Source organism: Salvelinus namaycush, chromosome 34, assembly GCF_016432855.1.
Source record: "Salvelinus namaycush isolate Seneca chromosome 34, SaNama_1.0, whole genome shotgun sequence".
NCBI lineage: Eukaryota > Metazoa > Chordata > Actinopteri > Salmoniformes > Salmonidae > Salvelinus > Salvelinus namaycush.
Window position 1 is genome coordinate 30,028,957 of NC_052340.1, and position 17,998 is coordinate 30,046,954.

The 17,998-nt window shown below is 44.8% G+C and overlaps 1 protein-coding gene across 1 annotated transcript in view; it reads left to right on the forward strand.

Annotated features, from left to right (window-relative positions):
* Positions 1-17,998, forward strand: part of LOC120028476 (chloride channel protein 2-like) — a 119,013-nt gene that overhangs the window by 77,806 nt on the left and 23,209 nt on the right. The window contains exons 17-18 of the mRNA XM_038973681.1: positions 4,322-4,439; positions 5,362-5,432. Coding sequence (XP_038829609.1) covers positions 4,322-4,439; positions 5,362-5,432 — 189 coding nt within the window. The remainder of the gene's footprint in view (positions 1-4,321; positions 4,440-5,361; positions 5,433-17,998) is intronic.

Genomic DNA, 17,998 nt, shown 5'->3' on the forward strand with positions numbered 1-17,998 from the left:
GTCTTGAGATGTTGCTTCAATATATCCACATAATTTTCCCTCATGGTGCCATCTATTTTGTGAAGTGCACAAATCCCTCCTGCAGCAGAGCACCCCCACAACATGATTCTGCCACCCATGTGCTTCACGGTTGGGATGGTGTTCTTCGGCTTGCAAGCCTCCCCCTTTTTCCTCCAAACATTGTTTAACTTTAAATTAAACAATGTTGGTCATTGGTAATTATGGCCAAACAGTTCTATTTTTGTTTCATCAGACCAGAGGACATTTCTCCAAAAAGTACGATCTTTGTCCCCATGTGCAGTTGCAAACCGTAGTCTGGCTTTTTTATGGCGGTTTTGGAGCAGTGGCTTCTTCCTTGCTGAGCGGTCTTTCAGGTTATGTCGATATAGGACTTGATTTACTGTGAATATAGATACTTTTGTACCGGTTTCCTCCCGCATCTTCACAAGGTCCTTTGCTGTTGTTCTGGGATTGATTTGCACTTTTCGAGTCAAAGTACGTTCATCTCTAACGTGTCTCCTTCCTGAGCGTTATGACGGCTGCGTGGTCCCATGGTGTTTATACCTGGGGCGTCAGGGTAGCCTAGTGGTTAGAGCGTTGGACTAGTAACCGAAAGGTTGCAAGTTCAAATCCCCGAGCTGACAAGGTACAAATCTGTCGTTCTGCCCCTGAACAGTGTCATGACGTTGGCCTGGGGGTAGGTTTATGACAGTCATAAATACCTCTTTCCCCCCTCCCCCATTCCTCTCCCTACTCTACTGATGTGACATTAGAAAGCCCCTGTGGTTAACATAGAGATTCTGGGAACATCAGAAGTTGGGGGGAAATGAACTATATTCTGGTAATCCGACCAACTGAACATATGCGGTGGTACTTAAGGTATATTATGTCAGTTCGGTTGCCCTCTGACACATTCTCATCAATGATAGAATGACATAAACTCTACTGTGGAAAGTCTAAACATCAGAGGTATCGGATTCACATGGAATTGTTGTTTAATTCAAATGTTTGAATATGAAATTATTTGTGAAGAGATGAAATGTAATTTTAGCTTCCAAATGAGAGATTTGGGTTTTCATAAGTTTGGGCCTCTGCTCAACCAGTGGCCCGCCCCTGTGAAGAGACATGGGTTATAAACTTTTCAGACACACCCCTCTCCCTTCACTATATAAGCCATTGACGAAGATTTAACCTTCTGTTCCGAGGATATGAGGGTGACGATCCCATGTCAGAATGGTTCAGGTAATAACTACAGAACTAAGCCAACATCAGCATGAGCTTTGGTTTCAAATGGTATGAACTTTGAACTCGTATTCACTACAGAAGTGATACCTCCTAGCCGTTGAGTTAGCAACAGCTGCTACAAACGCAGGTTAGGAAGGACAGTCAAAGTATCCCGTCTACTACACAACGACGTTACTACAACGTATCCAGTGACCACCAGAGACATTCTTCAAAGGACAGAGGACTCGGTTTGGCAACACGGTCTTCCACCTACCACCAACCTACTGAAGCGCAGCTCAGAGTAAATATTTATTGCATTTTCCTTTTCCAAATGGGCGGTAATTTAGAATGCATAAGATACTGTATTTACGATAGCACAGCTTCGCCTCTGTTCCAGTCTCCCGCTCTTTCACTAAAACCCAGCCCCCTTTCCTTTGTGTAACAAGCTGTCATATCTGTTCTGCCCGCTAGGGACGTTTTCCTTTATGACGGCAATTTGTAATCAAGTTATGATTTAATTGTGTATGTGTGATTCTGTGTGATTAGTTAGGTATTTAGTAAATAAATAATTAAACCCAATTTTGTATTGCTGATTCAACTTGTTAGCCAGGGTTCGTGAAGATAACCAAGGATTTACAACTTTCAGATGAGACTGAATAAGATGACGATTAATGTTGACTGATGTAAAATATTAATAAATCTTTAAGAGTTTATTCGGAAGATAACAGCTCTATAAATATTATTTCGTGGTGTCCCTCCTCTCTAGTTAATTACATTTACATGATTAGTTCAATCAGGTGATATTAATTACGGATAAATTATTTTATAGAATAGCATGTCATAGCAATTAATCCGGCATAGCCAAAGACACGACAACAGGCAGTTAACCCACTGTTCCTAGGCCGTCATTGAAAATAAGAATTTGTTCTTAACTGACTTGCCTAGTTAAATAAAGGTAAAATAAATAAATAAATAAAATACTTGCGTACTATTGTTTGTAGACCTCCACAAGTCTGGTTCATCTGTACAATTTTTTTTCTGAGGTCTTGGCTGATTTTTTGAGATTTTCCCATGATGTCAAGCAAAGAGACACTGAGTTTGAAGGTAGGCCTTGAAGGACATCTACAGTTACACCTCCAATTGACTCAGGCTAATTGACATCATTTATCAGAAGCTTCTAAAGTCATGACATCATTTTCTGGAATTTTCCAAGCTGTTTAAAGGCACAGTTAACTTAGTGTAGCTAAACTTCTGACCCACTGGAATTGTGATACAGTGAATGATAAGTCAAATAATCTGTCTGTAAACAATTGTTGGAAAAATTACTTATGCACAAAGTGGATGTCCTACCGACTTGCCAAAACTATAGTTTGTTAAATAGAAATTTGTGGAATGGTTTAAAAACGGGTTTTAATGACTCCAACCTAAGTGTATGTAAACTTCTGAATTCAACTGTATCAATATTTTGCTAAGTAGATGATCTCTACAGAAGGTGTAAACGGTACAGCCAAATGGTTACTTGCATTGTAGCAATATCAGAAATAGATGGTGTCAATATAAATAACATATACAGTATGTACAAGAACAATAACGATATCAGTGATAGACAAGATAGTTATTTGCATGCAATCAGGGGTAGTGGCTGAGCAGCAGGGTAGAAAAATAATAGTAGCAGCAACGTATGGCGTGTGTGTTAGGAGAGAGTCATGTGAATAGAAGCACTGCAGATAGTGCTGATGACTGGTCCGTCCAAACCACACATGAACAAGGGAATCTATATTCGGAGAGCCTGTTTCTGTCCTGCCCTTGACTTTGGTGCAGGACGTGTGATGTCCATAGCCTCTTTGTCGCAAAACTCCCTGATCTTGTCAAAAAGATAGTTTGTCTAGCTGTGTCCAGTCCAAGTGGTGCTTTTACAGGCAGACCATCTATGGGAGGAAGGATGCGCAGCAGCTGAAACCTGGTCCCGACAGTCCAAATGCTCCTTGGCGATACCACGCACCAGAGCATCGAAGCTGTAAAACAGGAAATAACAAAAATCAGAAGACATTACAACCCTGCACAACATCAATTCACCTCCCAAGTTTGGATAAGAATAACCTCACACAATGAAAATGATTTATCTCAACGTCAACAGTGAAGAGGCGACTCTGGGATGCTGGCCTTCTAGGTAGAGTTGCAAAGAAAAAGCCATATCTCCGACTGGCCAATAAAAATAAAAGATTAAGATGGGCAAAATATCACAGACACTGGGCAGGGGAACTCTGCCTAGCAGACCAGCATCCCGGAGTCGCCTCTTCACTGTTGACGTTGAGACTGGTGTTTTGCGGGTACTATTTAATGAAGCTGCCAGTTGAGGACTTGTGAGGCATCTGTTTCTCAAACTAGACACTCTAATGTACTTGTCCTCTTGCTCAGTTGTGCACCGGGGCCACCCACTCCTCTTTCTATTCTGGTTAGAGCCAGTTTGCGCTGTTCTCTGAAGGGAGTAGTACACAGCGTTGTACGAGATCTTCAGTTTCTTGGCAATTTCTCGCATGGAATAGCCTTAATTTCTCAGAACAAGAATAGACTGACGAGGTTTCAGAAGAAAGGTCTTTGTTTCTGGCCATTTTGAGCCTGTAATCGAAACCACAAATGCTGATGCTCCAGATACTCAACTAGTCTAAAGAAGGCCAGTTTTATTGCTTCTTTAATCAGGACAACAGTTTTCAGATGTGCTAACATAATTGCAAAATGCTTTTCTAATGATCAATAAGCCTTTTAAAATGATAAACTTGGATTAGCTAACACAACGTGCCATTGGAACACAGGAGTGATGATTGCTGATAATGGGCCTCTGTACGCCTATGTAGATATTCCATAAAAAATCTGCCGTTTCCAGCTACGATAGTCATTTACAACATTAACAATGTCTATACTGTATTTCTGAGCAATTTGATGTTATTTTAATGGACAAAAACATTTGCTTTTCTTTCATAAACATGGACATTTCTAAGTGACCCCAAACTTTTGAATGGTAGTGTAGGTACAGGATATACTGTACTTTTGATTATATGTATTCAGAGTGTATAGTAACGCGAGTGTGTGTGTGTAGATCTCCACAGAGGAGTCTTCCTTCAGTTCCACCCCTACCCCCTCCATGAAGCCACTGAAGCCGGCCCTGAAGAGACCCTCTGTGGTGGACCGCCCTCCTGATATACACATGCCCACAAGTAAGAACAAACACGCACACCCTCGGTCAGACCTTAACCCCCTAGAGTCGATTGATGCACTGGTAACAAGTAACATAATTAAAAAATCCCCATTTTAAAATCTGTCAGTTTAAGCTAGAGATATTGGTTGCGTCTCAATCCACTGCATCCGCCAATATCCCGCATCTGCGGTGAAAGGTGACAGAGCAGTGTTTGTCACACCATGAGACATCCCGAAAATCTGTCTTCTCACGAAAACGTCTGTAGCTTCCGAACGGTTTGACCTACAAACTATTATGACCACTATATTGAAAGGGGAGACTCTCACGAACACAATATGGTATCTGCTCTATGACCCCCCCCCCCCCCCCCCAAGTGTCAGGGTACTCGTCTGAAGTCGGTACAGATGTGCCAACTTCTGTTTGTAGCTGTTTTGGATACAAACTAATGTGACCCCACTGTGGAAAGGATGGTGTGCTCCGTTTTGCTTTACGACAAGTGTCACAAGACTTGTCTGAAGGTAACCGGCACCAGTTTACATTTTTTTATGGAAGGATGAAGGTAGTGTTGTGCCTACCCAAAAAAGGGGTTAAATATGTGTTTAAAAGAAATAATACTAATAATTCCTGAGCGTTCTTATATCTCCTAGATTTAGGAAAAACCCTTCAAAACCTTGTTTCTTATGATTTATTTTTTGACCGTTTTTTTTTGCCATTTATGAATGTGTTATTCAGTGCGTTTCTCTGAGCTTTTGTAGTAATGTCTAAATTCAATATTTTATCAAATAATTGTATTTATTTTTCTACCTAAAATTCTAAATCAAATGGCTTAATGATCCATCCCTTCCATAAAACAGCTTAGACTTTAAAGAATGATTAAACAACTAAGTTATTTTTTATTTACTTAGAGCTACTTCAATAGTCTCTCTCTCTCCCTTTCTCAGGTCCACAGGACGACTCTGGCAACACCTTAAAGAATCTCTTCTGTGTCAACCCTGAGACAGAAGGCCTGGAGGTGAGACACCTGTTTTAATACACACACCCTTACTTCCTACACACTCTTCCGATTCTCTCCTCCAAGCTCAGAATCTCCCAACTCTCTCCTACACATAACCCCTTCCTGCCCAGTCCTGCTCTCCACTTTCTCTGAGTGACACCATCAACTCATGCCCCCACACCACCACTTGGGTTGGGAGACTTGAGTGTCTGTTTCTTAGAGTGGTGGGGTGAGCGTTTGCCCAGCGTTGCAGAGGCGTTGTGTTAATGTTGTTCTTGTCTTTGGCTGCTGGAAGAACAACAATGTCAACATCAACATAAAGGGCACACCATCGAGCTCTGCGTCTCCGGAGTTAAGGAGGCCACCCAAGCGCGTCAGGATATCCGTTGTGGTAAGAACGCTGGGAATGCCCCAGGAAACTGCCCAGCAACTGGTCAGCCATCCAATCAACCATTCGTCATCCGCTGCAGGGCTAATCCATGCCGATGGACTGTGATCTGTACCATCGAGCTAAATGTGTTGAACGCCCTCCTCCCTGTCTGTGAACCATTACTGACCTCTGACCCCTAGTCCTCTTCTTATTGGCTGTTAGGTAGGTTCAACTCTGACCTCATTGTCAGAATGCAAAGTCATGAGAATTCGAACACCTCTCTAGCTATGACACCCTAAACCCAAAAAGACTACAATCCATGTCTATGGTCCAAATGTGGTCTTTCCTCAGTCAGGTTGGTGTGGTTAAGTTGCGGTCAACTTAAGGGATGTGGCCACGCTGTCAAAGCATGCTGCCACGCTGTCCATCATCAGCCATTTCATTAGAGGCATCCAATCAGTGACCTTCTACTGGTTCGTGGGTTTGGCCTGTAGCGCATCAGTCCGCCCCTCCACAGAACCAAACCCCTCCCACGTTTTCATCTGCTGTAGTTGTTCATACCATTTGTCATGAGGACAAGAGATATACTAGGGATAGAGGAAAGGGGGTGAGGTTTGGATTGGGAAGGGAAGGGAGCGGAGCGAGGTGGTAATTTGTGACATGTGTGTGGTCCCTTGTGGCTCAGTTGGTACAGCATGATGCTTGCACCGCCAGGGTTGTGTGTTTGATTCCTGGGGACACCCATACGTAAAATGTATGCACACATTACTGTAGGTAACTTTGGATAAAAGCGTCCCCTAAATGGCGTATATTCTTATATGACATGTTTATGGAGGACAGCAGAAATCAGAGATGTATCCTGTTGGTAAGACAGGCAGTTATTGTCCTCCTGTTCAATGACAAAGCAATTACACTTACAACCACTAAGGATACCATGATACTGTCGAATTACAAACGCTGCTACTTTCTAACTGTGATGCATGTCCTTCAATGAAACAACTGCCCAATTCTGAGTTAACAATGATGAATACAACACCATGATAAAATTCAGCATGTACACCCCAACAAAATATAAAATGGTAATTGTTTTATTCATAAATAGTCAAGGGAACAGCAATCTGGAAATGAAATAGTTCAAGGTTATGTCATTAAACATTGGTTTTATCTCATATCCATAGGCTACATGTATGACTCATCCATATGTCATAAAATCTCAATTTAACCTTGAACCTTTTAAATGCTGTCCTCTTGATCACGTGGGTATCATTCACTAGAAACCACCACCCAGCTTAGTTATTTTGTTGTCTACATTACACACACACACACACACATTTAGAAAAGTAGAGTATTTTTACGATAGAAAAAAGTTACGTTTGATAGAGATCTGTTCTAGACTGTGTGTAATATTAGTAATTCCTGATGTGCCTAAACCTAATAGTACAGTATTCATGCCCTGAATGTTTTGGTGAGCTGCAATATAATGGCGCTGGAAGGGATGGCTGCCGTTTTACGGGCTCCTAAACAATTGTCCTGTTTGTTTTTTTGAATTTTTTGCACATAATTTTGCTGCTACCGTCTCTTATGACCGAAAAGAGCTTCTGGACATCAGAACAGCGATTACTGACCTCGAACTGGAGGAAGAATTTTGAGTCCAACTCAAAGGTTATACTGCTTTGTCAAGACAAGGTCCAAATCCCCGTCATCAGTTTGAAAAGATTGAGGGAAAGGGGGTGTAAGAATTCACCAACAAGTAGGTAAACCACCACTTCCCTCCATATTCTTGACCAACGTGCAGTCATTGGAAAACAAACTGGGCAATTAAGATTATCCTACCAACGGGACATTAAAAACTGTAATATCTTATGTTTCACCGAGACGTGGCTGAACGACAACACAAATAATATAGAGCTGGCTGGCTTCTCCGTTCATCGGCAGGACAGATCACCTACGTCTGGTAAGACAGGGGGTGGGGGAGTGTCTATTTGTCAATACCTGCTGGTGTGCGATGTCTAATATTAAAGAAGTCCACACTGTCTACCAAGTGTTCTCATCTATATTATTTGTAGCCGTCTATTTACTACCACAAACCGATGCTGGCACTAAGACCGCACTCAACGAGCTGTATAAGGCCATAAGCAAACAAGAAAATGCTCATCCAGAAGCGGTGCTTCTAGTGGCCGGGGACTTTAATGCAGGCAAACTTACATCCATTTTACCTAATTTCTACCAGCATGTCACAGGTGCAACCAGGGGGGGGTGCTCTAGACCACATTTACTCCACACACACAGATGCATACAAAGCTCTCCCTCGCCCTCCACTTGGCAAATCTGACCATAATTCTATCCTACTGATTCCTGCTTACAATCAAAAACTAAAGCAGGAAGTACCAGTGACTCGCTCAATACGGAAGTAGTCAGATGACGCGGATGCTATGCAACAGGACTGTTTTGTTGGCACAGACTGGAATATGTTCCAGATTAATCCAATGGCTTTGAGGAATACACCACTTCAGTCACCGGCTTCATCAATAAGTGCATCGATGACATCATCCCCACTGTGACCGTATGTACATTTCCCAACCAGAACCCATGGATTACAGACAACATCCGCCCCGAGCTAAAGGCTAGAGTTAGCATGACACTAATCCGGACAATTATAAGAAATCCCGCTATGCCCTCAGACGAACCATCAAATAGGCAATGCGTCAATACAGGACTAAGATTGAATCCTACTACACCGGCTCTGACACTTGTCGGCTGTGGCAGGGTTTGAAAATTTTTACGGACTACAAAGGGAAACACAGCCGCGAGCTGGCCAGTGACGCAAGCCTTCTAGACGGGCTACATGCCTTTTTATGTTTGCTTCGAGGCCAGCAACACTGAAGCATTCATGAGAGCACCAGCTGTTCTGGACAACTGTGTGATCACGCTCTCCATAGCCAATGTGAGCAAGACCTTTAAACAGGTCAACAGTCACAAAGCTGCGGGGCCAGACGGATTACCAGGATGTGTACTCAATGCATGCGCGGATCAACTGTCAAGTGTCTTCACTGACATTTTCAACCTCTCCCTGACCGAGTCTGTAATACCGACAAACAGACCACCATAGTCCCTGTGCCCAAGAAAGCAAAAGTAACCTGCCTAAATGATTACCGCCCTGTAACACTCATGCTTTGAAAGGCTGTTCATGGCTCACGTCAACACCATCATGCCGGAAACTCTAGACCCACTCCAATTCGCATACCACCCCAACAGATACACAGATGTCTCAATCGCAAACCACACTGTCATTTCCCACCTGGACAAAAGGAACACCTATGTGAGAATGCTGTTCATTGACTACAGTGCAGCATTCAACACCATAGTGCCCACAAAGCTCTTAACGAAGCTAAGGACCCTGGGACTGAACACTTCCCTCTGCAACTGGATCCTGGACTTCCTGACAGGCCGCCCCCAGGTGGTGAGGGTAGGCAACAACACATCTGCCACGCTGATCCTAAACACTGGGGCCGGGGTGCGTGCTTTGTCCATTCCTGTACTCCCTGTTCACACACAACTGCATGGTCAAGCACGACTCCAACGCCATCATTAAGTTTGCTGACGACACAACAGTGGTAGGCCTGATCTCCGACAACGACGAAACAGCCTATAGGGAGGAGATCAGAGACCTGGAAGTGTGGTGCCAGGACAAGAACCTCTCCCTAAACGTGAGCAAGACAAAGGAGCTGATCGTGTACTATAAGAAAAGGAGGGCCGAACAGGCCCCCATTTTAACATCGACGGGGCTGAAATGGAGTGGATCGAGAGTTTCAAGTTCCTTGGTGTCCACATCACCAACGAACTATCATGGTCCAAAAACACCAAGACAGTTGTGAAGAGGGCACAACAGCACCTTTTCTCCCTCAGGAGACTGAAAAGATTTGGCATGGTTCCCCAGATCCTCAAAGTTCTACAGCTGCACCATCGAGAGCATCCTGACTGGTTGCATCATCGGGCATCTGATCGTAAGGAGCTACAGAGGGTAGTGCGTATGGCCCAGTACATCACTGGGGCCAAGCTTCCTGACATCCAGGACCTTTAAATACTAGGTGGTATATAAAACAATTGTCAGACTCCAGTCACCCAAGTCCTAGACTGTTCTCTCTGCTAACACACAACAAGCGGGCCTGGCTCCTTAACAGCTTCTACCCCCAAGCCATAAGACTGCTGAACAATTAATCAAAAGCCACCCAAACTATTTACATTGACCCCTCCCCCCCTTTTCACTGCTGCTATTCACTGTTTATTATCTATGCATAGTCACTTTACAAATTACTTCGACTAACCTGTGCCCCCGCACATTGACTCGGTACCAGTACGCCTTGTATATAGCCTCGTTATTGTTATGTAGTTTTCTTGTGTTACTGTTTTGATTTATTTTTTTATATATTTTTTTCACTTTAGTTTATTTAATAAATATTTTCTTATCTCTATTTCTTGAACTGCATTGTTTGTTAATGGCTTGTAAGTAAGCATTGTAAGGGCTACACCTGTTTTATTTGGCGCATGTGACAAATACAATTTGATTTGAAGTTAAATAGAGGCATATTAGTCATTATAAATCTTTGATGTTTGTATTTTGTGCTAGGGTGTTCTTAGTGTTGATTCTAGTTATTAGTATTCCAGAGGGAGTGCGTGTGTACTGCGTGTGTACTCAGAATCCATTTGTCCACAGAGGCCCTAAACATAAATTATGAACAAACAAATGTATTAAAATATTTTCCCAAGACTTCTGTCTATACTACACCCCCGTATCTAAAATAAATCCAGTTATTCTCTTTCTCCCCCTGAGCTGTAGTTCACCACCTCCTTTTCCTCTCTCCAAATCACTAGTTTCCCCTCTTTCTCTACCGCTCTGCATCACTATTCTTCTTTCTTTCCCTCTCCTTTTCCTCCCTTCCCTGCTCCCTTCTTCCCACCTCCTCCTTCCTCTCCCTTCGGTCTACCTTCTTTCCTGCCTTCCCTCCCTCCCCTCCTTCCTACCGCTCTCTGTTTCCAGTGTGAAATATTGATGCAGGGTAAATTACATGAGTATTCCATCCCAGAGAAATGATGCTGGCCTTTCAGAGATCAGTGTTTTCTCATTATTTCTCCCCTCCTCTTGACGAGAGCAGACCAGACAATACGTCACTGAGCGGGTGCCTTTAGAATCACACGTGGAATAGCGTTATCAGCGAGTGTGCCTGTTACATTCTTGGCTGGCCCTGAATTGAAGCCTGTTGAGTAGTTTGATGTGTGGATTGCAGTGGACCAACACTATGGGTCAAGACACTGAGCGAAGGAGCAGAGGATTTAGATTAGATTAAGAGGCAGACACACAGATGCAGAAAGATCAACCAATAGATAGAGGAAGGAAGAGAGGGAGATGTCACCTGTTAAATCCACTTCAAACAGTGTAGATGAAGGGAAGGAGACCGGTTCAAGAAGGATTTTTAAGCCTTGAGACAATTGAGACATGGATTGTGTATGTGTGTCATTGAGGGTGAATGGGCAAGACAAAAGATTTGTGCCTTTGAACAGGCTATGGTAGTAGGTGCCAGGCGCACCAGTTTGAGTGTTTCAAGAACTGCAACACTGCTGGGTTTTCACGCTGTTAAATAGAAAAATGCTATTGTTGCCTCTTTGCAATAAGGAATTGAGACCAAAAGCTCGAAGTTTCAAGTGTTTAATACCAAGGATGCCATCAGCTGAGTGCATACATTTAGAAAGTTCACAACACATCTTATACTCTTCCCTCCTTTTAGTCACCACCATCTCGTAGGTGTCACCTCCCCAGCTATACATTTTATGACCCCAATGAGTTTCCCATATCTCCCCTGTGGAGTCAAATCAAATCAAATGAAATGTTATTTGGCACATGCGCCGAATACAACCTTACAGTCAAATGCTTACTTACAAGCCCCTAACCAACAATGCAGTTAAGAAAAATACCCCCCCAAAATAAAAGTAACAAATAATTAAAGAGCAGCAGTAAAATAACAATAGCGAGGCTATATACAGGGGGTACCGGTACAGAGTCAATGTGTGGGGTACCGGTTAGTCGAGGTAATTGAAGTAATATGTACATGTAGGTAGAGTTATTAAAGTGACTATGCATAGATAATAAACAGAGAGTAGTAGCAGCAGCATAGAATGGTTCACTCTTTGTTTAGCTAGATGTCAGAATCACACCCTGTCCATCTTCATTGTCCAGGGCCTGACCCTGCTCTCTGATCATAGGAAATGTCCTCTTATCTGATTAGGCCAGCCTTTCTAAATGAGCATCCACACAGTTTCATGGCCTGAACTCCATTAATACTCACATGTTACATTTGAACAGAATCCATCAACGCTCAACAGTTTCCCATATGTACCAAGAATGGTCCACCACCCAAAGGACATCCAGCCAACTTAATACAACTGTGGGAAGTGTTGGAGTCAACATGGGCCAGCATCCCTGTGGAATGCTTTTGACACCGTGTATAGTCAGTGAGGCTGTTCTGAGGGCAAAAGGGGTGCAACTCAATATTAGGAAGCTGTTCCTAATGTTTTGTGCACTGTGTATCTTGGAGGTATGTGTGATTGGGTAGTTGTGGTTATGTCAACATATTCCCTGCTGACCCGGACCTCAGGCTCTGATTGGCTTATTGACTATAGGATGTACAGGATAGAGGGAGAGATTGATCGCTTGGGGGAAAGGGTGGATGGAGCGAGGAGAGGAGGGATGCTGCTCTCTGTGGAAGCTGCACAGCAAGCAATACAGCTTCACACTCTGTCAGCACACTGCCTCTTACCCAGTCACTCACTGTGGAGGGCTGTACACGCACACACAGGCACGCGCGCTGTCTGTATCTCACTCAGACACACACTCATTCTTCCATACACACACACTCTCCTTGGTACACTCACATTCATACACCCACTCTTGCGTCTCCACATATCCACAAGGGCCCCTGCATATTTGCTCACCTAATAGACTAGATAATCTTCATACAACATACTTTACATGCACAGTCTCACCTGCTCTGTCTCTCTCCCCAAAACACACTGCAGGTGTTAACTGTTCTAAAATAAACAACTACATCTCTGTATTATACTGTTCTTTCTACACACACCGCACGGCAAGTGGTACCGGAGCGCAAAGTCTACAATCAAAAGGCTCCTTAACAGCTTCTACCACCAAGCCATAAGACTGCTGAACAATTATTCAAATGGCCAGCTGGACTATTTACATTGACCCCTGGATTATTTAAAAAATGTACACTGCTGCTACTCACTGTTTATTATCTATGAATAGTCCCTTTACAAATGACCTGGACTAACCTGTATCCCCGCACATTGACTCGGTACCGGTACCCCCTGTATACAGCCTCCACATTGACTTGGTACCGGTACCCCCTGTATATAGCCTCCACATTAACTCGGTACCGGTACCCCCTGTATATAGCCTCCACATTGACTCGGTACTGGTACCCCCTATATATAGCCTCCACATTGACTCGGTACCGGTACCCCCTGTATATAGCCTCCACATTGACTCGGTACTGGTACCCCCTGTATATAGCCTCCACATTGACTCGGTACCGGTACCCCCTGTATATAGCCTCCACATTGACTCGGTACTGGTACCCCCTGTATATAGCCTCCACATTGACTCGGTACCGGTACCCCCTGTATATAGCCTCCACATTGACTCGGTACCGGTACCCCCTGTATATAGCCTCCACATTGACTCGGTACTGGTACCCCCTGTATATAGCCTCCACATTGACTCGGTACCGGTACCCCCTGTATATAGCCTCCACATTGACTCGGTACCGGTACCCCCTGTATATAGCCTCCACATTGACTCGGTACCGGTACCCCCTGTATATAGCCTCCACATTGACTCGGTACCGGTACCCCCTGTATATAGCCTCCACATTGACTCGGTACTGGTACCCCCTGTATATAGCCTCCACATTGACTCGGTACTGGTACCCCCTGTATATAGCCTCCACATTGACTCGGTACTGGTACCCCCTGTATATAGCCTCCACATTGACTCGGTACCGGTACCCCCTGTATATAGCCTCCACATTGACTCGGTACCGGTACCCCCTGTATATAGCCTCCACATTAACTCGGTACTGGTACCCCCTGTATATAGCCTCCACATTGACTCGGTACCGGTACCCCCTGTATATAGCCTCCACATTGACTCGGTACCGGTACCCCTGTATACAGCCTCCACATTGACTCGGTACCGGTACCCCCTGTATATAGCCTCCACATTGACTCGGTACTGGTACCCCCTGTATATAGCCTCCACATTGACTCGGTACCGGTACCCCCTGTATACAGCCTCCACATTGACTCGGTACCGGTACCCCCTGTATATAGCCTCCACATTGACTCTGTACCGGTACCCCCTGTATATAGCCTCCACATTGACTCGGTACCGGTAACCCCTGTATATAGCCTCCACATTGACTCTGTACCGGTACCCCCTGTATACAGCCTCCACATTGACTCGGTACCGGTACCCCCTGTATACAGCCTCCACATTGACTCTGTACCGGTACCCCCTGTATATAGCCTCCACATTGACTCGGTACCGGTACCCCCTGTATATAGCCTCCACATTGACTCGGTACCGGTACCCCCTGTATACAGCCTCCACATTGACTCGGTACCGGTACCCCTGTATATAGCCTCCACATTGACTCGGTACCGGTACCCCCTGTATACAGCCTCCACATTGACTCTGTACCGGTACCCCCTGTATATAGCCTCCACATTGACTCGGTACCAGTACCCCCTGTATATAGCCTCCACATTGACTCTGTACCGGTACCCCTGTATATAGCCTCCACATTGACTCGGTACTGGTACCCCCTGTATATAGCCTCCACATTAACTCGGTACTGGTACCCCCTGTATATAGCCTCCACATTGACTCGGTACCGGTACCCCCTGTATATAGCCTCCACATTGACTCGGTACCGGTACCCCCTGTATATAGCCTCCACATTGACTCGGTACCGGTACCCCCTGTATATAGCCTCCACATTGACTCGGTACCGGTACCCCCTGTATATAGCCTCCACATTGACTCGGTACCGGTACCCCCTGTATATAGCCTCCACATTGACTCGGTACCGGTACCCCCTGTATATAGCCTCCACATTGACTCGGTACCGGTACCCCCTGTATATAGCCTCCACATTGACTCGGTACTGGTACCCCCTGTATATAGCCTCCACATTGACTCGGTACCGGTACCCCCTGTATATAGCCTCCACATTGACTCGGTACTGGTACCCCCTGTATATAGCCTCCACATTGACTCGGTACCGGTACCCCCTGTATACAGCCTCCACATTGACTCGGTACCGGTACCCCCTGTATATAGCCTCCACATTAACTCGGTACTGGTACCCCCTGTATATAGCCTCCACATTGACTCGGTACCGGTACCCCCTGTATATAGCCTCCACATTGACTCGGTACCGGTACCCCTGTATACAGCCTCCACATTGACTCGGTACCGGTACCCCCTGTATATAGCCTCCACATTGACTCGGTACTGGTACCCCCTGTATATAGCCTCCACATTGACTCGGTACCGGTACCCCCTGTATACAGCCTCCACATTGACTCGGTACCGGTACCCCCTGTATATAGCCTCCACATTGACTCTGTACCGGTACCCCCTGTATATAGCCTCCACATTGACTCGGTACCGGTACCCCCTGTATATAGCCTCCACATTGACTCTGTACCGGTACCCCCTGTATACAGCCTCCACATTGACTCGGTACCGGTACCCCCTGTATACAGCCTCCACATTGACTCTGTACCGGTACCCCCTGTATACAGCCTCCACATTGACTCTGTACCGGTACCCCTGTATATAGCCTCCACATTGACTCGGTACCGGTACCCCCTGTATATAGCCTCCACATTGACTCTGTACCGGTACCCCTGTATACAGCCTCCACATTGACTCGGTACCGGTACCCCCTGTATACAGCCTCCACATTGACTCGGTACCGGTACCCCCTGTATACAGCCTCCACATTGACTCGGTACCGGTACCCCTGTATATAGCCTCCATATTGACTCGGTACCGGTACCCCTGTATATAGCCTCCACATTGACTCGGTACCGGTACCCCCTGTATACAGCCTCCACATTGACTCGGTACCGGTACCCCCTGTATATAGCCTCATTATTGTTATGTAATTTTCTTGTTACTTTTTGATTACATTTTTTATTTAGCAAATATTTTCTTAACTCTATTTCTTGAACTGCGTTGTTGGTTAAGGGCTTGTAAGTAAGCATTTCACAGTAAGGTCTACCTACACCTGTTGTATTCGGTGCATGTGACAAATAAAATGTGATTTGATTAGATAGACACACACCTCTTTCACCTGGTTTTGGAGAGGTGTACAGGTTTTGTCAGTAGCACTTTATTTGTTTTTAACTTACATGGTAGTAACCAATGTGTTTAATTCTGCTAAATGTGTGCCAGAAAATTACCCATTGACCTCATGAGACTCTAGTAAATAGCAGGTCAAAACAGGTGGAAACAGGACTGGAAAATGCAGTGCTAGAGGACTGTCAGCCCAGTATCAGTGGTGAGTGGAGATGGTGTTGTCAACTCTGACTTCTGGTTGCATAATTCTACAGTAAGGAGAGCACCTTGACCGGCCGGGCCCCACGGCAATCGTTGCCAGGGTTACAGGGAGATCAGCCACTACAGGCGGGTGGATAAATGAGCTCAGGGCTCCCATCACCCCCGGGGCCTGAGGCTGGTAGAGGGGTCAGGTGTAGATGTAGACAGAGATGGATAAGCGCAAGAACATACACACACTGTTATTCTCACCCTCATAAAGAAAACACACTCTTCCAGAAAATACACACGTGTATTACTCTAAACCCACACATAAGCCCTATTCGCACGGGACTAGTATTACTAAAGAACAGGGATGTCAAACTCATTCCACGGAGGGCAGAGTGTTTGCGGGTGTTTGGTTTTTCCTTTCAGTTAAGACCTAGACAACCAGGTGAAGGGAGTTCCTTACTAATTACTGACCTTAATTCATCAAGTACAAGGGTGGAGAAAACCTGCAGACACTCGGCACCCTGTGGAATGAGTTGTGCTACATCGGTTATGTAATTATTACCTCAGCTAGTCCGTTTTTCCAGTGGACAATTCGGACGGGATTAGTTTGGCCAAACTGCCCCTGTAATAATTTTTTTCCCTCATTCAAAGCTGACAGTTTTGACGGAAGCCTGGAGGCTCTTCTAGGTGTGAAGATATTTCAAATGTTTAGGGATATTCTAATATTGGACTAATGGCCTTCAGTTCAAATAATACATATAATTTACTGTACCCTATGCAGACATTTAATTTCCTGGCGGATTTGGCAATTTACCAATTAAATGGCACAATCTTGTCCACTTCATCTTTTTAAAAGATGGCTCTAGGAAAGTTGATGTGACAAAACGGATCATTCATCTGTACGCTACGTGCACAGCACTTTGTTTTAAGCATCAATTTGTTTCCATGTTTTTACCCAAACTGGGTGCAGCACCTGATTTAAACTCTGTAATTTCCCTCAAAATACAGGGATGACGATCCGCACAGGATAAGTATTATCAGAGGTCCTGGCCATTTGCCAAAAAACTGTAGGTTTTTAGGGCTGGGATAATAACCTTCCTGCCAAGTAACAAAAATTACGGATGTGGTGATTTGTGCTCGTTTAACCAGAAAAAAGCCTTCAGTTCCCTTTGAGCTGTTGTGATTGTCATGGACTGCGTTTAAGACATGTCTGCAGGGTTCTAAGTGTCTCCTCTGCCTCGACGTGCCGCTCGCTCATTAACTGGAAACCCAAGCAGGTTTGAATCAGGTTGGTGTCAGCTTGCACCAAACACTCACTCAGACTGCATCCCAGAGCTGCAGGAGACTGAGGGCTCATCCCAAATGACACTATTCCCTAAACCCTAGAGCTGCGGGAGACTGAGTGTGCGTCCCACCTTCCCCAGTAAAACGTATCCCGTCTGAATGGGGCTATACACACGCCTTTTGACATTGACACACACACTTAAGTACCACTCAGCACTGTAGAACTCTCTCAGGTTTTCAGGCCCCCCGGCTCATATCCAAACTGTAGCCATCATCACTCCATGGTCAAATCCATTAGTGTCA